General features: G+C 44.0%; 1 protein-coding gene across 7 annotated transcripts in view; it reads right to left on the bottom strand.

Moving 5' to 3' along the window:
• The window catches only part of tns1b (tensin 1b), a 138166-nt gene that overhangs the window by 104407 nt on the left and 9261 nt on the right, over positions 1 to 24498 (bottom strand). Inside the window, exon 1 of one of the 7 annotated variants that reach the window (XM_035174861.2) lies at positions 21322 to 21469. The exons of 5 other annotated variants lie outside the window; for them this stretch is intronic. In XM_035174861.2, coding sequence (XP_035030752.2) covers positions 21322 to 21336 — 15 coding nt within the window. In that variant the 5' untranslated portion in view covers positions 21337 to 21469. Of the gene's footprint in view, positions 1 to 10522; positions 10859 to 21321; positions 21470 to 24498 lie in introns of those variants that run through there. One more of the 7 variants, XM_035174857.2, reaches the window with a different exon arrangement.

The following is a 24498-nucleotide window of genomic DNA, read 5'->3' as shown; positions in this document are numbered from 1 at the left end:
CTGATAAAACACACCGCATGCTAAAGATGAATGTGAAGGATTTAAAGTTCTAGCAGAGCAACAAATGAGGGACAAGACATATTCCAGTGTCTGTAGGTGAAGTGTAACACAGGACGTGGACGTCAGGACAATCTGCCAAAGTAAAGACAGGAAAACACCTGCAGGAAAAGGAAGATGAATACTTGACGTATACAGACAGAAGATTTATTTCCCTGGAAAAAGTTTGTTCAAATTTTAGTCCAGTAACAAAAACGATTGGGTTTTTCAGGCCTTGAATCCACAAATATGTCCAAATATTTTAGCGACACACAATTTAAAGATAATTAAAGACCATTTGTGACGCTTAAAAAATATCCGGAGCTTGATTCATATTTCTACAAGTAACCAACTTTCAGACTGGTGTTTGTCCACTGCTGCGTTTCAGATGGTGTTTATCTAATAATGGATCGAGTGTGTTCACACTGGGCAGCGTCAGGACGTGTTAGGTAATGTTATACTCGGGAGATAAACCCTTCCAGACTGAGCTGTGCGACAGACATTCCAGCTGAATGAGGGAACCGACAAACTGTTTTCCTCCTTAGGTTTAGAAGTGAAGAAGTATTCCTTCAACCGATTTGAATGTGTGACTCATGCACAAACTTAGACACACAAACACACCATGATTTCACCCTCTGCTTACACTGGCTTTCACTTTTTAGCACTTCACGCATTACCTCATATACACACCCGCCAATACACGCGCTCGACCAATCGCAAGCCAGCCCCAAGCTGTCAATCATCATGTTTCAACCCCCGTTTCTACAGCAACAGATAACTGAATGAAACCAAATGAGAAATACAAACATTTGAATATACATCGACTACATCTGCACATGTCACGGCTTGTCCATCTCTTAGATATCAAGAGGAAAAGTCAGGGGATCAACACAGGCACTGAGGTTCATCATCTGTTGACCATGAATCTCCAGGGCTAGATAATCAAACAGATATTCTTAATTCATAAGCATAAGATTTTTTTAAATGTTCCAAGCTGCTTGTAAACGTCACAGATCTCTTTAACAAGATTACACCGGGGCACTCGGAGGTGTGTCGCACAGAGCCACAGACAACACGGAGGGAAAGTCAGGTCACAGCCCAGGCAGACCTACAGACAGACCAACAGCCACTGACAGACCCGTCTGGCCTTCCTGTCTGTGTCTCTGTACAGTCTGAATGAAGTCAATGAAAAGCATGCACACACACACACACACATGCACTACATCCTCACCCCCACTAACCAGCGACTATTGTTCATCCTGCTGGAGCCAGAGGACTGAATGAGACCTCTCCAGTCAACTGGGTTAATCAGCCATTTACACGCCCGTCTCTCATATGGGACACCATATGCATGGATGGATATTTTCACAAGACACAGTGGGGTGACCTCTGCATGCCTCCATCTGTGACTGTGTGTGTGTGTACTACTGTGTGTGTGTGTGTGTACTACTGTGTGTGTGTACAACTGTGTGTGCTACACTTTCTGACTCTGTGATTAAGCAAACACAACCACTTGCTAATAAATGTAAAGGTTTTTTCTGTTTCCCAGTTTTGCTGAACATTTTCAAACATCCCCTCACACACCCCTCTTTGCTTGTTTTGCCCCCTTCTCATTGGGCAGGTTCCCATTTAACAAGGCAGCTATTCTTCATCTTTCTCAGCTAAACAAGGCCGGCTGACCTTTGACCCATCTGCACTGCTCTTCATCCTCTCTCTCTCTCTCTCTCTCTCCTCCACACTCCTCCCTTGTCTAGTCAGGACTTTCTTCACCTCTCATCCTGCTTCTGCTGTCCAGTCCCCCCCCCGATCCCTCCCTTGTTGTTATGTGACTGTAAAGAAGCCGAACAGTTTGTCTTGTCTTTTTCTATTTAGCATTTTGACTCCATCTTATGAGCTTCTATCTGAGCAAGTCTGAACATTGTCTCATTATCCCAGTTTGAGATATCTCCCATGAGCCTCACACCATAATGACTTCACTGGGACATTAATTAGACCATAACTCATGATTGTCAAATCTAAGTAAGCTGTAGATTGTGTGTCTAATCGTAATGGTTGTAAAAGTTCATGCATTACTACACTATATGACATCATTTGCTGCCTTCATAGTGACATCATGATGACATCATCCCCACCATATGATCATCGAATATTTGCCTTGAGTTGTGTCTATAGTCCTAGAGATACCTGAAAAATCTATTTTTGAACTATATGTGATGTCATTTTCTGACTTTTTTCCAACTTCTTCTTGACACATCTCGGAAAATCGATTTTTTGGACCATATCTTTGTTTATCTTCATGTCAGAGCAGCTCCAAGAGTTAATGATCTACCATCCAACTAATGTTCTCTGTGAAAATCCATGAATACGTTAAGTTACTTGCTCAAAACGACACACATACACACACTAACACACACACACACACGAAAACAATACCATCACACACCAGCAACGTTCGAGTCCCTGTAAAGTGCAAGGAGCTATCGAGCACCTTAGTGGTGACTTCCTGTCAAACTTCTTAGTGCTTAATATTTCCAGATATCTCGTTTTGCAGTGACTTCTTGTTCAGCTCTCGAAGGACGAATGCAGGGCAGATTTTTAAAAAAACAAACTCAACAAGAAAACTGCATGAGCCTGTTTCCAATTAGGTTTTTAACCAACTTCTCCTGAATGACATGTTACAACAATCAGCAGCTGAAGGAGGAAGTGAATCTGTGAATCCCCCTAATTGTGAGCAGCCCACTACCGAACAAGTGCAACGGGGCAACAATTCACAGCTAAATACCAGAAAGAAGAAGAGGGGGTTCTCGACCTTTCCTTCCTCTCATTTCTTCCGCTCTCCAGTTCCCACTAACCGAACGGCCTCACAATGAACAGTCACCTGCTTTTCATTTGGGGAAAAATGCACCCCAGGCATTCCAGGCTCTCCTTCCACCAACCCTGCCTACCCCCCCCCCTCTCTCTCTCTCTCTCTCTCTCTCTCTCTCTCTCTCTCTCTCTCTCTCTCTCTCTCTCACTCTCTCTAAGTCCGCTCTCTCATTTCATCTCAGTGAGGTGGATCCCAGGGAGGAAATTACTCAGTCATCCAGAAGTGAAGAGGGGAAAAATATCCCTTCTTTCTCCTCCGACCATCGGCACCACTGAGAGAGGAACGGTCCTCTCCTCTCGGTTGTCGGGGATTTGGTGCTCAGCTTTCTGAGCAGTGGGTTGGGAGGGGACAGAGAAAGTTTTGTATTTGACTCTGGGGGCAGCGGAGATAGAAAGACACAATTTGACATAAATTCAATATAAATATGTTGGAATATTTATCTGTCCAGTACTTTGATTAGAGTTTTCCCATCTGCTTCAGCTACTTTGTGTTTAATGCGAATTAACAAATGCTGATAGTGAACATTTCACCTGCTAAACCTACACATAGCTGCATATGGTGCTGCTAGCATGGCTGTAGACTCTCCTCTTGTTTCAGTCACTTCTTACTAATTAAAATGGTGTCAAAGATTTGCATTCTAAAGTTGAATCTAATCTGTGTTATCTATTATAACTCTTTCAAATGAACAAACTGAAACTTACAAAATGAATTTTCTATTATTGTTGTCATTTCCTGGCCTGGATTCAGGTATTTGTTATGGAATCTTAGAACAAATCCACATTAACCAACTCATAAAAAGTTAAAAGAGACGGGCTGTTTGTTTGAGGAAACAAAGCTTCTTCCCTCAGTGTTGTGATATAGAAGTCTATGAACATAAATCATACATGTGGAGGAAAGATGGCTACGAGCTGAACATAAAAGAAGAGGGACGGTCCTCGCCATTAGAGGGATAAAACAAAAGTTCACCATAACAGATAACCGCCCAGGGAGAGAAGCATGTGTTCCATATCGCACTGGGTTGGCAGCGGCTCAGACACTGACGGATGAAACTAAAAACATAACCTAAGATTGTTGTGTAGGAAGGATGGGGATGATATGTTCTGGGGGGGGGGGGTTGTTCTTATGATCTCATCATTTGCAGACGAGGGCCTCCTCTGTTCTTCCAAACTAGATTATAAACATTTCTGGTTTGTGGCCTGAAACCACATAAAAATAAGAAAAGTCAAATAAATCGAACAAATTACTTATGGCAATGTCAACACTGCAATTTGAGTTGAACTAGAAGAGTGCTAAACTGAAATCACCACAAATGCAAATCTGAATCCCTTTGGATAAATGCACAGCAGGACGCTGTCAGCGCCACTTCCAATGAGGATTGTTTGGCCTCACACTTGAATGCATACGTATCCACAGGGGGCCTCAGATCACATCCAGAGTTAGAGGTTATCATGGCATTAACAAGTTCTTTGGTGAGGGCCCTTCACTGACACGTCGGCGATGCGGTGCCAGGAAGGAACTCGCTCCTCGAACAGTCCAGAGAGTAAAGCTGGGAAATAAAATACTGAAGAGCGCTTCATCGTGATGTCAGGACTCACAGGAATCCACCATGCTCAGGTTCTGGCACGAGATTTAATAAAGTGTTGTGTTTCCCAGGTTTGATCAGTGCTTGTGCTTTGTTGCTTCTTAAAAAAGAAATTTCGTTTGACTTGGCTCTGTTCTGTTCTGTTCTGGCAGTGAAGAAACACCAGGTTTGACTCGACATGTACATGTAAGGAATGTTTTGGCTCACGCTGATTGAGATATGAAACATATCCATATAAGGCGGCTTTGAGAACTCAACATGGGGCTGATAAACACGATATTGAGCCTTTAAAGGACCTGAAAACTTAAGAATTACTAAAGACTTAAGTGCCAGGGTCTTCAAACAAGCCTTTGCCGGACCACAGCCACTATGGCAACAAATGCCATTACATTACCTTTTAATTTCATCATTAAGATTTTTACAACATCTTTCACTGGCCATACTGAATTATTGAACACATATCAAACAAACGTCTCTCATGTGATGGCAGAGCTGCTTCTCTTTGGCGACTCATCTGATGTCAGATGGTAGTGATAACGACGATGATGATGAGGATGATGACAATGATCCTACTCACATCTGGATTTAGCCCAAACACAACAACAAGCAGAGCCGCACTTATGTTGGTTCCAAACTTTTCTTGCAGAGACAGCAATTCCTCCCTTATACCGACATCTGCTGTTGGCTTGTTAGTCAGCATTTGTTATGTTTGTGGCATCATCACAGGTCAGAGAGAAAAACTGGACATTTCTTGTGGTGTTCCTCAGGGTTGTGATGGTTCTTTGAGACAAACTGACACAATATGACTTTGTCTGGTTGTTGCAGCTCCGGAGCAGCAACAAGTCTCCTTCACTTTGCCTGTGGGACGTGGTCTCTGTTAGAATGTCTCTTGTACAAGTTCCTTGTTGGACACAAAAACTCCACCAAAGAGTTTTAACTTTATCCAAGAGCAGTTGGACTCGTTAGCTCATCCAGTTTAGCTGCGTGTTTCCAGGTGTAATGTCCTCGCGTCACCCTGACCAGGACCAAAGAGGCCTAGAGCCAGAAGAGACCACCCTGGACGACATGTTTAATGTTCATGAGAATTTTTGTATATCTGAGACGCTTTTTGTTGTATTTACAAATGTTCTCACAGACTGAATCAAATTGCCGGGCCACATGCATCCCAGAGGAAGGAGGTTCCACACCCGTGACTCAAGTTCTCATCTGTGGCATGATGAAAAGTTATGTTATTAAATATCTATGACAAGTTAGCTGGTCAGAAAATTCATCATTTACTATATAATTTAATATCGAAACTATATAATCTCTAGAGGAAGAGTTCAAAAGTTACAAACAAACATATATTCTTGTTTTAAACAGAAAACACTTACACGCTGCTAATGAATTGCATCTATCTATGTATTACCAATAAAAACCTAAATATTGTGCTCTAGCATTTGTTGAGACAAAAGACAGAAATATGGGGCTAGAAATATGAATGTTATAGATATAAGTTATAATATTTATAATCTATTTGTGCATAAATAATGGACAATGGCAACAGTTGGCCAGTTAAATAGCAATGAGCAGCAGGAACTGAATAGTACATTGGTTAAAGTTGAGGTGAGGGCTGGTTTGTCTTCAGATTAGTGAATGACTGAAGAGCAGTGATAACAGTGATGTACATGGAGCCGAAGCTGGAACTCTCTGTTTTGTGAAAGCAGGTCCACTTACACAGAGGATGTGTGTATTTTTTTTTTACTCCAACAGAGTGCAAAGTGATTTCTGTTGTGCCAAGTAAACACAAACGACGCGGCTATTGTGGTCAAAATTACTGTCTCATTAATGTCATTGTCAAGAGAAGTGCAGGGGTTTTGCAGTGTTGTGGCTCCAGTGTTGACGGGGCCCAGGCCCCACAATGAGCCTCCTGTCTACTCTTAATTAAAACCAGGTCCAGACACCTCCCCACGCTCCGGAGCCAAGTCTGAGGCCAGTGCTCACAGTGGTTTCACTTCTCCGACTGTGACCTTTGACCCTCGTCATCCTCAAGAGTCTAACGGGCATTTCCTTGAGGGATGTGACCTTTATTCATCTATTTCCCTTCATGAAAACATGATCAGTTCAGGGTTTTAAAGACAGAATTACTTTTGCACAACTAAAAAATATGGGATAACACCACATAAACCATAATATAACATAAAATATTATTACATGATCTGCTTTACCATAACTTACATTGTTATTTTACTGTTTTAGTGTCAATAATAACTTGCTGGTTCCTCAAAAACACAGAAACCGTAGAGAACTTAACGTTTGAATGTATTAAAATCTAAAAATCCCAGTAAGTTCTAATCACCAGTAGCAGTCCCAAGATCGCAAAAAAATTTCATTACACCCTTTACACCCATTACACCCCAGAAATTCATCAGTTGTGACATCGTGCAGGAGAACTTTGCCTTGAAAGGGCAGCTACAGGAAAGGGCAGGGAGCAATTAACAAGAAAAGGGGTTAATCCTCTCCGGACCTTGAACGTGAAAGCTGCAGAAATTGTGTGACTTCTTTTTTTTCCCAGAGGTGACATTTTGACCTGGCACATGAGGAAAGTTAATGAATCAAATCTGACATGAGTGAAGCCCAAAAAAGATGTGGTGGTGCAGGGTTTTCTGACTGAGAAAAATGTGTCACTTCTGATGATCTGACTGTAAATGGGATTTATTCCATGAACACGCTGGTTAAAACCCTTCAGAGACATGAAGTAATATCACACTTAATTAAACAAAAGGTCTGAGGAGCACGATGTCTGACACTGAGATGCTTCAATATTAAACAAATGAGAAAAATGAGGGAATAACGGGTCAGATGTTGTATTTATCTTTCTTTCTTAAACGAAGCAATATCAGAAATCGAGATCAATCCCTTATCTGAACAATGATTTAACAGCAGAGATATCACGGTGGGCATGAGTGTGAAATAACCATTCATAATCCGTGCATACTGAGAATTTACTGCATATCATTTAGATTTATTTCATCTGTGGTTAAGTGGGAGTTCAAATTTCTGAATCCTGAAACTCCCTGCGGGGGGGAAAAAGCAGAAGGCCATGGGAGGTTTAAAGCCAATGTGCTCAGTGAAGCATGCACTGGGCTGGGGGTCTCCTCGGGAAAAAGGGGGGGGGGCTGCGACACAAAGCTCAACATCTCTCATAAATCAACCGAGCAAGGGTTAAACTTCCCTTTTTGGTTGTTCAGGATTTTTCAACCAAGTCACTATAGAGAGAGCACACGCACAGAGCGGCACGGCGATGGAAATAGCACGAGTCTCGCTTGCAAAATTCCACAGGATGGCAAACAACCAGAGTGAGAGTCTGCATGGCAAATCCATTATAGTGAAAACCCAGATGTAACAATTACAGAAATCTGGACGTATTTCAAAGGGGCCCCACATGTGGAACGTTTTTCTTTTCTCAAATCAGAGGTGATCTCGGGGAACTCGGCTGGGGGAAGGAATTAAACTAGCAACAGATCAGGAGAGAGAGAGAATGGAGGGTTGGAAATGTGCAAGGAGGGAAAAGAGATTAAAAAAATATGAGGATGAGAAAACGTTGGAACCTTTTTCATCAGAAGAATGGACGGAGCTCAGACGTCTTGTTTCTTTAGCCAATTTGAAGCAGTTTGTCTATTTCTAGTCAAAACAACTACAGACCAATGACCCAACATTCCTGGGATGACACCATTTCCCGGAGGAATCCTTCTGAGTGTGTGTGTTAATGTATATCGATCGTCCCAAGGAGTTCTTTGAAACCCTGGCACCTCTGAAGGCTTAGACAAGGATCAATATTCACGTCGACTGTGCAGGAGGTGATCTGAGGCGGTGTTTACTACGACATGCTGGGAGATTAGTCACCTTTACAAATGCCTAATTACACCTGTTGGGGGCATCTAACGAGTGGATTATCTAAGATCTGTGCTTCTCGAGTGTCAGCAGGATTTGCTCGGCCTTTAAACTTTCTCTCAGAAAGTAGACGACATTTAATTGTTTTCACGGTCATTTCAGAGAAACCTGATGAAACTCTCCCTAACACCCGGTTTGGGCATTCATCAATTATTCACAATGTTTGTTGGAGGAGCAGCACTTTCGAAGGTCTTCTTTCAAGGCCCCGTTCCAACTCGCTCTGACCCTCTGATCTTGGGCAGCGCATCTTTTGTTCATTTCCTCCGTCCTTCAACTTGTTCCTGTCATTTCCTATATTTCGCTGAGCATTTTTCTTTCTGCTTCTAGGCTGGTGAAAGAATTCCCCTTTTTATCCAGGCCTGTCCTTTTCTGACAAACCCCCCATCTGAGGCCAAGCAAAGGAATAAAGCTTGTCTGGTTCATGGGGATGATCTGTTTCCTGCATCTGTACCTGCTCTCTCTCTCTCTCCCTCTCTCCCTCTCTCTCCGTCTGTCTTTCCTACATCTCCATTGCACAGTAACAGCTTTTTCAGATGTACTCACTTTTCCAGTTGCTCAAGAAATATATCTACGTCCATGCTAAGAACACCTGGTTAGTCTATAGCAGCAAGAAGAGTAAACCAACATCTGGCTGGATAAGTATCAATAATCTATAACAAAATTTCACCCCACTTTGGACGTCTGGTTGAGGCTCATCCCTTAACCCTGATATTCTGAAATGCATTGTGCCCACAGTAGGGCTCCTTCAGGGTTATCAATGACCCTCACCCTAATCTGCTGACATAAGGTCGGCTCACATAAGAAAGTTTTAGGGCCCGCTCTTAACGCGGGGGCACAGATTGGACCCCATGCCCCTAAGTGAGATCGCTTTGTCATACAGTGCCCTGATGCAGTCAATCAGTGACCCAGAGCTTAGCTGGGGGGCTTTGAGCCTCTTTTACAACCCCCCCCCCTTTCACCTCGCCTCCCGCTCCTCAAAAGAAAGAATGGTAATTAACTGATGAAGAGCTGTGTAAGATTACCCAGTGTCTACGCCGAGGTCTCCAGCTCTGCCAGTGGTTTGAAGTCATGTCCCAAAGGACCAGTGCAGAATGAGGAAGGATGGATCTCAATGGTCTATTCAACTGCTCTCCTCTTTCATCCTCTGTTCAGCTGAAGAAGAGGAGAGCGGCCGGGCGCTGTTGTATATTTGAGCCAGGAATGTTCTTTCATATCAGCACAAATTAGCAGAAGCACTCACAGTGTTTTAAGACAAAATGTTGAGACCGTGGTCACAATGCTTTGAGCGTGGACGCACACACACACGAGCACAGTCCTCCACTGACCACATCGCAGCTTAGAGGGCACACAAGTGCACAAACAGCCCCTCACTGTGAGCGGGAATGCGCAGCAGATTGAATTATACAAGAGAAAGCAAAAAATAGCAGAGTGTCCCAACCACCTAGAGCGAGACAGAACGGGACATAGAGGGAGCGAGCGAGTGGGAAAGGCTGAGAAACAGACCCGGAGAGGAGAGAGAGGGATTCACGTTTAGTTCAACTCGGGGCAGAAGAGTTTTTCAGTCCGTGCGTGTGTGTGGAGCTGTAGAGAAAATGTAAATGATGCGTCTCCGGGGGGAAGAAACGGCGCACGGGGTCGTCTCACGTTTGCACGCCCACCCATTCTCCATAATATCTTCCTCCCTCGAACGTGTCGCCGTGCCAAGGCCCCCCACAGCCAGGGTCCCAACCCTCCGCCCAACCCCCGAACAAGCAGACCACCCAACAGATCCCCTGACCAGCTTGATTTGATCAGGGTTCTCCGGTGGAACTGAGCCAGCACCATTTCTCAATGAAAACACACAACCGAAGGATTTTGGTTAATTGCATCATCAGGCCAATTCTCCTCTTGTCACTCAACTCACTCATTTACACAATTATGATTCCACCATTGCGCTCAGTATGTTATGCAACTGAAGCGTGTGAGTCATTGCGTTTCCATGCTATGCACAGGTGAGCTATCTTCCTGCAGCTCGGTCCTACACGTGACAGACGACCTGTGCTGACACCTAACAAATCCCTCATGACCCTGGAAACAGACCCCAAGCAGGTGGGACGGTATCTCACCCAGAACATGCAGGACAGGCAGACCCAGGTGCGTGCAGGTCCAGCCAGAGCGGAGGGCAGGCTGAGGGACACAGACGGCATGGTGACGGACAGGAGTGGTGATGCTGCTGCTGCTGCTGCTGCTGCTGCTACAGACCAGTGGGTTTCTTCAAGTCTAATCCAGACAGGAGACAAGTTGCCAAACGTCGCAGAGCCATGACTTCCCCTGAGCGTCTTCCACCTCGGGCTCCTGCTTTCTCTGCCTCTTCCTCGCTCTCTGACTCGCTGTCTCCTCCTCTGTCTCTCCCCCTGAACCCAAATTGGATCCTGCCTGCCTCTCCTCTCTGCTCACTCTGCCTCTCGTTGCCTCCACCAGGGAAAGTTTCACAAAGCTTTTGGTAAGGGGGACGGTCAGGCTGCCCCCACCTCTCCACAGGAGCAAAGGGGGAGGGGATACTCCACTTATTATCCATCTTATTTTGCCCCTCCTCTCGCTCTCATCCCATCTCCTCCCCCGCTCTTCGCCCCCTCCAAGTCTCACCACTTTTAATTTCATTCATTCATCCCAGCCCCCCCACCCTCCCCACTCATACCCCCTCAGCATCCATCGCACTTCACCTCCCCACCCTCTCGCCATCTCTCTCTTGCTCGGTTTCCCTGTGTATTTGTGTACCGAGCCCATTTGAATATTTCATAAACTCTGTCTCCCCCTGTATTTGCCCTTGGGATGAAAGTCCACTGACGTTTCTCTTGATGCTGGAAACCGTGATTCAGAGGAGACACCTTCTGATCAGACTTCCAGGCTTTGCCTCATATCTGCATACGTTTGATGAGCTCCACAGCCAATGTCTCCAATGCTGTTTAATACTGTAGTTCTTAATGCTGAATTATTAATAACAGATTTAAAAACTGCCCCCATTAAAACACATCTTTTATGTTTTGTATCAATTTTTTGCTAATAAAGACAAATCTTAAAAAAAGAAAAGTCTTTAATCAAATGTTTTTTTAAAGCACCGTAGTTTTAACAAACATGACTCCAGCAGGAGTAAACATAATGAGGAGGGTTCATGCTGATTCTATTTGCAGCTGCGGATTGATTTAAATGTGTTGCTCTCGTGAGTATTTACAGCAGCAGCACGTTGTACGGGGCACTGACTCAAAATAAACCACATGTGTGTTGATGGTAATGAAGTGAGCGGCTCTACGGCTCACAGGGAAAACAATATGAGGAGTGATTGATAAGTTCATGGCCTGAGATTGAAGTCGATTTGAGAAAATCCTGTCTCATCACCCTGTTCCCACCTGTTCCCTCGGCCTCCTGCGGCTGGTTCCCTTATCAGAGAAAATAATAACAGTCCTGCAGGATCCACCTCGAGAGTAGAAGTGCCCCCCCCTCCTCATCTTAACCCCTCACTAAAGAGAAAGAACACAGAGGGGCCAGGAAGCAAAACCTGCTTCATTAAATTCTCACTGCTCATCAATGACCATGTTAGCCCCATGCGTGACTCTTTATCCTCTTGTATGGGTATTTGGATTTTCTCACACACACACACACACACACACACACACACACACACACACACACACACACACACACACACACACACACACACACACACACACACACACACAGTTGTCGGCTACACACACCTGTAAACACCCATCACTTAACATACACACAACAATTCTCTCACTTTCTATCAGACATTTCCTTACGTATAAATACTTTAAACATTAACACACTTTTCCATTATGTTAAAAACTGTTTCTACTCATCAATGTAAATATTGTTATTTTGTGGATGTGTTCAGTTACACATCAGTTACACATCTGTCCTGGGAGAGGATCCCTCACATGTTTCTCTCTCTGACGTTTTCTACCTTTCCCTCCTGTTAATAGGGTTTTTTAGTAGTTTTCCTTTCTCTTGTTGAGGGTTAAGAACCGAGGATGTCGCAGCTCGTTAAGCCCAACGAGACAAATTGTTATTTGTGAATATGGACTATAAAAATAAAATGTGATTGATTGACTTGACAGAATTACACAAAGTCCAGACCGACAACCTCCGGAAAGCATAAACACACTTAATTTAAACCATAAACACACTGCATGCACGTACACAAACATCCACCAATAACCACCTATTTCTCCCCCATGTGCAAACACGTGCACATCTTTCTCACACACTATATAAATACACAAACCCACCCACACACAGACATACAAACACACTCAGCCAGTGGCACAGAGGATTAATCCCCTGGTATTTCCTGCAGGCCACCCCTATAGAGACAAGTTCACTAAAGGGGAGAAAGGTTGAAAGAAAACATTTAGGCCAGATCCCACTCAGCCAACCCACACACACACACACACACACACACACACACACACACACACACACACACACACACACACACACACACACACACACACACACACACACACACACACACACACACACACACACACACACGAGTTGGAAAAGCTTTCAGTTTTATTGAAACAATATATTTTGTTAGTATTGCTGCATTTTTTGCATTTTTATGGCTTCAGTTGACAAATATTTTCAAAACAATTTAATTTTAAATCAATCAATAATGTTATTACAAACGCTAACCAGATAAAAACAGATAACCTGCATGAACACTGATGGAAACCTGGTTGATGAGTTCTAGGTTCATCACTGTGAGTGACACCTGTGACACGTCACCTACTCATTTAAATGGTTTCTATTTTAATTTGATGAATTTACATTTCACTTCACATCCCATCGGAGCTACTTTGGAACATGAGAAACTAAAGTTCGTCCAGCTGAGCTTAGTTGTACCGAACTGAAAACTTCACAGCATTGTACATTCTGTTGTTGTCCTGACTTATGTCACATTGTGCAGTTCCCTCTCAGCACACGTGTGACAAACAGCACATGATGCATTATTTACTATGGACAAACACAGTATCTCCTATAAATAACACTAGAATGTACTTTGCAGCGATAACAAAAAAAAGAGGGCAGATCAGTTTGGTTCGTTGTAATTTGGTTCTGCTTTAAAACTTTTCCTTTGTAAATTCTTGTTTTTAATTATCCCCAACTGATTTATGCCTCTGAGAGATTTCATGTTACTTTCTATTTTAGTTTTTTGCTCATCAGATAAAAGAGAGGACACGAAGACAAAGTGATCCGGGACCAACTGTCACTTTGGCACAACACTGACGACAGACTGTATTACACCTCTGACATTATCTGCCAGACAAACACACACACAGTTCGTACACAAAGTGCCACAGCACCACCCACTGGTGGCCACTAGACAAACTGCCTCCCAGTTCAGAGTCATGCACAAGACACTTGCTCACACAGCACAGTTATTATCCTGTATTATTAAAAACAGGAGGGCCCGCAGGGGTAACGGAGGGAGTGTGTGTGTGTGTGTGTGTGTGTGTGTGTGTGTGTGTGTGTGTGTGTGTGTGTGTGTGTGTGTGTGTGTGTGTGTGTGTGTGTGTGTGTGAGAGGGAGGGAGGGAGGTTGTAATGTAGTAAAGGGAGAATGGGCATATTTCCAAGTCTAATCAGATCACTTGGGGGATTTGTTTTAGTGCCTCTTTAACCTTGAACCATTTCTGTCTTCTTTTGTAAACCAGATCCAACATTGGACGGCGAGGCCCTGGCACAATTAGGAAGATTAAACGGTGACAGGTCACTGTCCTTGAACCGAGTGAAGCTGAGTAAACAGCTGAGAGAATTGAAAGCTGGACCGCCCTGTACAACGAGGATAAAAGAAGGAAAAGAGCAAGTGAGGGGAATCGGAGAGGTGAGAAGAAGATAGAGAGGTAATAGATGGAGGTGTAGATCGAGATAGTGCACGAGCAGAGATAAGTAAAGAGCGAATGTGTAAACAGCACAGGGGTGTGTTCTGTCGTCTTGGCTGACGTCCTAGAACCTGCTAGTTGAAGGGGGGGAGTTCAGTTGTTGACAGACAGAGGGAGAACACACTTCAACAGGCCGCCGACACACACACACACACACACACACACACACACACACACACCCTTTCCCACCCCCATGACTCCCATCTGTTGAAAACAATACAGACCCAGGCCCTCCCTCCCGTTGCAGAATGCTCACATGTGTGTGCACGTTTTCCTCTGTTCTCTCTCTGCTGTGGGACAGTGTGAGGAAAGGGCCGTCCGCCCAACACCAGAACACGCTGACCCACAGAGACAACAATAACTTTGGGTTTGTTTTCATTTAGATGAAGTGTTACAGTGATCCACTATTTTCTGTGTCTGTAAACCACACCGGCTGTGGCTCATTTCGTCTTTTATTTATTGTCAAGTAATATGCTTTTGTGTTAATTTATTTTTTTCACAAATTTATGTTTTTTTTTGCGCTGCAGAGAAAAAGAGCTGCTCTACATCAGAAAACAGATCCTTAATATCAAAGAAAGTTAAATAAAATGTATGAAAAAATAATATCCATGAATATCCGAACAGAACAGTGTGCAGAACATGGTGAAGTTGATTGTTCCCTAAAGCAGCGCACAGGGCGTCCACTTCCTGCGACTGACATTTTAACAAGCCCTCAGCTGTTTTGTGAAGGGGGGGGGACATGACACACACATACTGAACAACACAACACGAAGAGTGAGATTGAATCACATCATGACTGTAATAGATTAAACCACAGCATTAGATCAATGACAGAAAAGGTTCAAACTGCATTAAAGTGACTTCAATCAACACCTGACACTGACCTCAGACTCTGGATTGACAAGCAGGCAGCTGCTTTCACCATCTCTCAAGGTTAAAAGAACTGTGTGTGCTAACTGCAAATTACTGAGCAGCACACAAACCTTCTCTGATGATTGATTTATCCTATAAGTCATTTTCAACATGACAGTAAATACATGTTCTGGGCTCCGGCAAACTGAGATATGCTTTTTTCTGATGTTAAAGGCCATAAGAATAATCCAAGAAGTATCTGCAGATCAATCAGTTGTATCAACTTTATCAAGTGATGGGATGTCAATGGGATGTCTGCTAGTTTCTGCCCCCCTCCAAGTGGCCCAAAAGTCCAAGTTATTGCACAGTTAAGACAAAGGTCACAAGTCAAACTAAGTAGATTTTATCATCATTAAGAAAAGCACAGGTCAGGTCACGTTGAGAGGCCACAGAGGAACCATCTCACTGCCCTGCTGAGCCAACACAGACCAGAGCTGAGAGACCTGGAAACCAGTCCATCGACCGAGCTGTGGGCAACTGCAGGTGAAGTGCTTGTCCAGCACCTCAAGGCACGGCGACCATCGCAGTGGCAGCAGAGGAAGATGGAGAGAGAGAGAGAGAGAGAGAGAGAGAGAGAGAGAGAGAGAGAGAGAGAGAGAGAGAGAGAGAGAGAGAGAGAGAGAGAGAGAGAGAGAGAGAGAGAGAGAGAGAGAGAGAGAGAGGGAGATGCATGCTAAAGAGCTACAAGGGCCAGACCGCCAGCCACTGACTGGGACATTTTGTGCTTCCAGTAAGGACGAGCTGGTGTGTAGCTAAACCCAGTGTGCATGAGTGGCTGCCTGTGCAGGATTAATGGCTCAATTAATCAGCACAGACCTTCTATCGGGAAAAGTCAATCTGGTAATATCCTGGTGTCAGACTGTGTCCACGTGTGCGTCCTAATGTCTTTATCTCTCCATCCTTTATCACATGAGCTCATGTCAGACCCGTCACTGGCTGGATGTCCTACAAATATTGGATTCATTCCCATTGTCTGTTTCATAGTTGTTTTGGCAACTGCACATGGAAAAGTCGAGACATTGAGAGATGGGGTCAACGAAGGATCCCATCTCATAGAACAATGAGAAAACCAGTGAATGAATGAAAACATTTCACAGTCAAGGAAGATAATGAATTTAAACAAAATGCTAATATGCTTATGTTTAGCAGGTGTAATGGCTGCCATGTTGAGAGCCTTAGTTCAACGTGTTAGCATGTTAACATTTTGCTAATTGGCTCCACACACAAACGTATTTTGTTTTGGAAAAATTGATTCGTTTCCACACAATGGCGCTGGAAGAGAAGTCCTGGAATTACCTCAGGGAGCCATTAGGGTTCATCCTCTGGGGAGCATTGATGTCAGTACCACATTTCCTGGCAATCCATTTAAGAGCTGATACTTGAGTCTGGACCAAAGTGGGGAACCCGTCAATAGACAGATCAACAGACAGAACAACTGACACTGACTCAACCCAGAGCTTGTGCTGTAGTGTTCATATACATAAGCAGCTTTCCCTCTCATAAACAGGAAGAATATCACTGAACACCGATGATGCCAAGTTCAACAAACAGATGCATGAGCCTTAAATTGATAGAAACAAATTTATCATTCATACAACATTTAAAATGTGAACTGTACCGTTTTTATGCTCGTCCTTTGTTTCCGAAATGGGAAGACGCAGGAGAAGACTAATTTCACCCAATTCAGGACTGTGGCGAGACACCAGCCTAGTCCACCCATTCTCTCCTGAAGAACTTATCACGTCCTCCACTGCTGCCACTCCTTAATCAGCGTCTCCCTTCCCTCTCTGTCTGTCCTTCAGCACCCGTGTCCAGAGGTACGAGACACTAGCAGTTAGCCACGCACTGAATCCTGGGACGGTTGCTGATCAGATCCAAGAAATGGTGCATGTTCCTTCACTCTCAGTGACTAGATGTTTCCTTAAAGTGCAGTTGAGGTCATTTCTAAATGCATCTGTCCCTCTCTTGCCTAGCAACCCTGCAGCATCCCTGCATCCATCCCGTCCCCTCTGTCTCTGGATGCTGCAGGTTCTTCAATTCAGTCTGAGAAGGAGAAAGATGAGTAGACGGGAAGACAGAAGTGGGCGGAGGTGGGGTTGGTCCGGCGGAGCCGTCTGGTAAAGAAGGAGGCACTTACAGTGATGAAAAAAGGAGGGGGGTCCGCAATTTAATGTAGAAAAGAGGGGGATGGCTTGGAGGGAGTCTTTTGTCGCAGAGAAAGGACGATGAATATGAGACGTGGTAAGTGAAGTCACATTATTCTCCCAGTGATTAAAATGAAGCTATAAAGCACAAATAATGTAAAAGCAGGTACATTCCAGCTGACGATGATATGACATTTAATGTCACAGTAACAAGAGGTAAAGATATCCAAAATAATAAGATATCCAAAATGGAGACAAGGAGGGTAAAATACATCAATGGCACAAAAAGATTATGTCCTTGTGCAGATTGGCAGTTTCAGACCAATCTTAAAAGGTCTGTGGAGCCTCTGTGGCTGAATGAACTGAGAGTAATTAGTTGTAGCATTGAGAACGAAGACCACATCCGTGACTTGACACCATTAACTGCTTGTTTGGCTTCCGTTGGTTAATATAGTGGAACGCACATGAAATGAATTGTTCAAAAGGTGTTAACATTGCTGATGAAATCTGTCGTATAACCTATTTGTCATCATGAGACAAATTCTAATTTGGTTCCACGTTCCTGCAAATGTCACTTTACCCCAGATATCCCTAAAGAACAATAAAGAGCAGCATTGTTCCAAATCTGCTATAAAGCCACACAGGAAACTCCACATCTTTGTTTTCTTCCAAAGAAACGAGAAGAGGAAGCCTCGGACGTTTCGGTGAAAACGTGGTAAGATTTGGCTGCTTCCTGTTTTTCCACAACCTGCCCCACTTCCAGAGAAGGGCTCTACCATGGGGGGGGTCCTCCTAGTTGGATCTGCCTGGTAAAGGAGCAGCAGTTCTCCTCCGAGCTTTCTCTGTCCATCAACTGGACAGTATTTGTAGCACTGACTACCACAGTTGTGCAGGAGTTAAGAACAATGGGAATCCCACGTACAGGGATTCACACGTACTGTAGTCAGAGCAGTTAGCACTGTGTGCCTTGCTCAAAGACACTTTGGTCACGTTGAAGCTAAATACTCAGTCGAAGGCAGGGTCTCCTTATTAGACCAGTCCAGTGTTACAGATTACACAATACTGGCAAAGGGACAGAGACCTTCCATAGAAGGCGTGGGGACAATATCATGCGCACTTCCTCTCTGCAGTGCAAACAATGGTCTGGTCTTAAATCTGGAAATATCAAGTCTGTTGTCTGTTCTAGGAAACTGAACGAGGGGTTAGAGAGGTAAGGGTCTCTGTTCCTGGGGGAATAAAAGGGGAAGTGACCGGTCAGGGTTTCAGCAGGGGGGGGTGACAGAGATGTTTCGGTCACAGCTGTTTGTGTACAGTCAACAGTTTCTTTTTATATCATTCACCAAAGCGTGAAGTCCCTTTTTAAAAGCATCGTTAAGAAAACAAGAATTAACTCCTTGCCATAATATTCCTCTGCCTCCCAATTCCTGAGTTACAGCTCAAGAACGTGTTTAAAGCTAAGTTTTACTTCTCAGTGAACTAGTTAAAATGTGTCATAATTAGCACATGAGTTATCTCAAAAAAAGATGTTTTGTGATATCAGAACGATCTTTTATCAATTGTGCAAGTGAACATTCATGCTTATTGAAAGAAATTCCCTCAATACAATCCTGAGCTGTCATCTTCACAGGCTCGGAACAGACAGATGGACAGACCCCAGAGATCGGCTGTTGCCAGCGTGGAGGCATAAAAATTGCAGAACTGATCTGAGTTAGGATTTAATAGCCAGTGCCACAGTCTCCTCGGACTTTTTAAGTGCAGACTTAGTGCGACAAGGTTTAACTGAGCTCCAATGACATCATAAAGCCAGTTGACGCCCTGTTTATCAGCTGCAGGAGACTGTTACTGCCACAGCATAAAGTGACACGGAGACTATTTCCGGAGTCTGTTGCTTATCACTGCTGCGATGGCACAACAAATTTATAACCAAGTTAACTAATGGCTAATAATAGCATTCCCACTGGAGACCCATTTGTTTAAATATGACATTTCGTGTTACTGCCCCTAACAAAGTGGCTGTGATTAATGCAGCAGTTATCTCCTGCCCCTCCCACTATTGATCCAAGGCTTCCACTTCTGGCCAATGTATAAGCACATGGCACAGAGCCACGGGGAATTAAGTGAAAGCTCATTTCATCTGAGAACATAACAAAGACACATCGCTCTATCTTAAGTCAGCAGATGGAGACAGGTTTTGGCAAATTGGCATTCGTGGGAAATATAAGTCCGGCACGGTGACAAAATGGAGTCCTCACTTAAGATATATATCATGTGTAAGGAAGGCTACGATATAATCCCAGCTCTCGAGCCAAAGCCTCTTTAAGCCTCTTTATCTCTGTGACTGCAAGCAAGTGATACTGAGACCTCAAGCTACAGCAATGTGTCTGCTGAGAAATTAAAAAGAGGATTCAGACTGTGGTGGCATGCAATGGCAACATCATCTGGTAAGGCCCCATAAAAACACGACCTAAAGAAGTGTGACAGTGTTCCTCCATACATTTTTGCTATTTACAATCTATATAATCATGAAATATCTTTTTCGCTGATGGATGGGGCCATATGGAACTAATAAATCAGAGGTGAAAAAGAAGTTTTTAAAAAAAGATTTGCGGCCAACTTCATCCTTTTGTGAGGAGTAAATTACAAATTCCAAAAGGGCAGAAGTGAGCTATTTAACCTTTTAATTATCATCCACGGAAGCACCCACCATACCCATACCAGTACCCCCAGTGACCATTTCACCTTTGGAGCAGCAATTATCAAACTGGCCTCAAACACCAAAGTCTTCTCAGCAATCATCAGCTGCCTCATAAAAGCCCCGACAGAGCAGAAATGAACAGGATGTTTGCCAAGGTGATGAAAAGGTATGAAGGTGCAGTGCAGTGCCGGCTCCATCTTTCGTCACTCCATGAAAAAACAGCAGCATCCCCCATTGCATGTATATCTCGACTCTCGATCCATTATTTCCAAACTTGAATATATATTTGTTTCTTTATGTCAGTGTGCCTCTCCTGTCATGTGGTCATTCAGAAGTAACGTTAAAAATGGAGTCAAAAGTTAATATCGGACTTAATTACAAGACGTCTCTGTTCCATCAACCAGCCGAGGGGCATAAGAGTCGATGGCAGACGTGACTCCACCTCCAGTCATCAGTGCAAAAGTTATTGCACAGCTGTAAAGTAACGAGCTGTACGGACACCTCCGAGAGTGAGACCTCCACCTCAGAGGACGGGACGAAAGAGAGACGGACGCACGGACAAAGCAACAGTCTGACTTTCTGTCTGAGATCAAAAAATGCAGACGGTCAAATAAATAAAGAACGACGTTACATCTACAGTAAGAAGACACAACTCTGTCCACAGGAAATGATGAATAAAAAACGACGAACATTGGATTAGTACAATTTACAAAGATCACCCAGTTACCATGTGACCCCTTCATCTCATCAAACGGTGTATTACCTCTTTCTATTCTCGCTGTTTGCCTTCAAGGTTTGATTTTTCCCCAAAAATAGCTCATGAACCAACTCATGAACACAGCAAATCCCAGCAAGAGGTACATGATCTTCATTTAATATCTCATTAACCTATGTGGGTTAATATGGATTAATCTGCCACTTAAATCTGGTATATTTACAGATCATTACACTTTGAATCACTTTAACATTTGAAAGCTTAACCCTTTTTTTAGATTTAGAAGTATGGATTTGAAACTGAACAGAAAACAACTTCTGCTAAGAGAAAAGAATAATCTAAAAATCTATAGTATAGTTTGGAAAATGGTTGTGTTAGCCTTTACTTTACTTATATCACAAGTCTTTTTTGGTTTTGCGTGACTGACCTGACGGTGGGAGCGGATCTCTGACCACCCACAGTTAGAAACGACAAGTTGAAACAGCACTCACCAGCCAGAGGGACATCGCAGGGTTTTCTTTGAAGACACCTGGGCCAGTAAAAAACCCTTTCACAGGTCCAGAGCTTTCCTGAACACTTGCTCGGCTTTTCTGGGATTAACGGGAATATGTTTTTTGTCCCTCAAAGCTGGATGCACTGACCAAAGAGAGCCCAGCGGTCTGGCCCTTATCCTGACGTACTTCCCGAGCTGCATTGTTAGCAAGTAGAGAGGAAACACACACACACACACACACACACACACACACACACACACACACACACACACACACACTATGGAAAGCCACTGGCAGGAGGTCATATCGTGGAAAGTGAGAATACGAAGACCTGTTTGTTCTCTGAGATTCATTTCTTATGATTTTTCCCCATGTTTAGATATCGGCCTATTTTTGATTGACTCTTTTTGACAGTTAAATTCAGACTTCCTGTGTCTCCAGGTGTGTTAAGATATAGACACAAGCTAGAAATTGTAAATCTTTTACCTGTAGGTACAAACTGAGACTAAATCCAGATGTGAGTAGCATCATCATCATCACTACCATTTGACATCAGACTCCTCGCCCAACAGAAGCAGTTCGAGCCATCGCACTTAGAGAAGTTGGAGTGATACGTGTTTGATAACTTAGGGAAGCTATGGCTAAGGTTCCCCTCCCAAGCTGTGAAGCAATGACTGAAAACCAAACTTCTGGGCTCTAACTTAGCATAAATGTCATCTATAGCACCGTTATTTGATTTTGACCACCTGGGGGTGTGGTTCGGTGCAGAAATCCGGCGCTTCTGTCACTTTGGTCCCCACCAGCCCTGAAGAAACACATGTATCTACGTAGCTGCCCAGCTAGTGGGGCTATAGGTGCTGAAAACCATGAGCTAATAGAGGCTAAAGGAGGAAACTGGAGGGTTGTCATTTTTATTCACTGTTAAAATAAGATACTGTTAATTTTCGATGTGTGTAAAACAAACACAGATTGAAATCAACAGGCCCTGCATCAGCTCCGCACTTTGACTTTCTCCACTTTGAGTTGCAGGCAAATGAATCAACTCACTGAGGCGATGGCAGCTGAGGTGAAAAGGTCGCCCCTCGTGCAAATGACTCCCCTAAACCGTGTAACTGAACAGGCACCACCATTGTTTTTGTGTCAGACCCTTAATGGAAACCACCTCAGACCGAACAGACTCACTGCCACTCGAGCATGAAGGCAGAGGTGACTCAGAAAGCAGAGCATGCAGGAGGTAAGCAGTATCGTGTGACATGAACATTACACAAGTTTGTTCTCTCTCCGCTCAACAAGGTTTAGAAGAACCAACGGTTGTTTACTTTGCTGGAGATGAAACACAGTTGTGGAGGAGGAGGTCACAGTGCTGCAGCAGACACACACACACACACACACACACACACACACACACACACACACACACACACACACACACACACACACACACACACACACACACACACACACACACACACACACACACACACACACACACACACACACACACACACACACACACACACACACACAGAAATGACATTAATCCAAGAGGCATATTTATTTCCTACCACATATGTTCACTATTACCATCATTAAAAGACATGAGTCAAGTCTTGTCATGACTAAAACATCTGAATTCACACCGAGCCAGTAGATTACATAAGACTAAACTCCAAGTTCAGCTCCTTACTGTTCTTTAATCGCTGTGTTTACATGAATATACACTTACTGGCACACACTGATGTTGTGGCTGTGTGTGTGTGCATCTTTTATCTTTGTGACTTCTCTTATCTGTAAGACGACGTCAAACTCAGCAGCAGTTTTGATGCTGAGTTTGACGTCTCAGGTAAATAGACGCACAACATATAATTATAAAAACTTCACGATCGTACGAATTACAATGTTTGCCTTAAACCTGACAGCTGTTGCAATGGCGGCAAACAGCTGAAGGAATCCCACCGTTGGCTGTTAAAAGCAAGAATGTGAATGTGCTTCTGTCCACACATGTGTATGTACACAGAGGAATCCTAACTGTGTCTGTATTTGGGAGCAGTGTGAACCTATGAGCCCAGACCTTGCGGGGTTCATTCTTCCTAAAGCCGTTCCAAAAGCCCCTCAGCTGGATCAAAGTGTGCGTTGTGTGCTTAGCTTTTAACATGGGGTAGGGGGTTACTTTCTGGCTGATTGTTATCACTCCCTCAAAGTGCTAAGCCATGAGTGAGGCCTCCGTGAGCGCTGCTGCTCAGAGGAGTGTCTGTGTGGTGTGTGTGTGTGTGTGTGTGTGTGTGTGTGAGCCGTCCTCCCAGCCATGTGTGCCGGGGATGAGGCATGAGTTTAAATTGGAAGCGCATGTTGCATGAGCTCACACTTGCCATTTCTGATTAAGCCACCACATAAAAGCAAATAGTTTCCTTAATGCAGATAACTCCTGCAAAGCTTCCTGCACCAACAAATCGCAGCACAGACTGCCCCCTGCTGGTGTCTTTCCACCACACTCGTCGAATGACAAGAAGAGGACCAAAGCATTTCAATTAGAGGTGAACTGTGGACATGCGATTAAAAGTTAGACACAGGTTTGTCATATTTAAAGAAATGGTTACAAGTCTGAGGGAAGTTCACGTTGAGACTGAAATTAGATTTTAGCCTAAACCAGAATTAGAGTTTAGATTCAGACAAAAGTTGTCGAGGAGGTCTTTACAAGGATAGAAACACACTTTTGTTTGTGTGTAAAGTGTGTGTATTTGTGGTTGGGTGGGTGAGGACGTCCTGTCTGTCAGCTTCAGACCAGATACACCCACTGAACACGGAGCTGCATTTCTTCACAGCACCGACTGTAACCCATGGCGATGGTGAGCCTGCCCAGCAGTCGGGCATTATGCAAATGTGAATCACGCTCGACTGGCCGCAAGACCGTGTGTGTGTGTGTGTGTGTGTGTGTGTGTGTGTGTGTGTGTGTGTGTGTGTGTGTGTGTGTGTGTGTGTGTGTGTGTGTGGTGTGTGTGTGTGCGTGTGTGTCCATCGCGCGGCTTCACATTTCACCCGAGCTTTATTGGTGCCAGTGGCCTTTTGTCTGCTTTAATTGAATTAACTTCTCAGAGACGGACCTTGTTGCAGGAGAGCGACGGCACATTACACAGCCGTCACCTCGGCATGGGAGCTTTTAATAGTGTTTACATT

The sequence above is a fragment of the Hippoglossus stenolepis genome, chromosome 13, assembly GCF_022539355.2.
Source record: "Hippoglossus stenolepis isolate QCI-W04-F060 chromosome 13, HSTE1.2, whole genome shotgun sequence".
In the NCBI taxonomy this organism is placed as follows: Eukaryota; Metazoa; Chordata; class Actinopteri; order Pleuronectiformes; family Pleuronectidae; genus Hippoglossus; species Hippoglossus stenolepis.
Note: the sequence above shows the minus strand (reverse complement) of the source record. Positions and strands in the feature narration are given on the sequence as shown.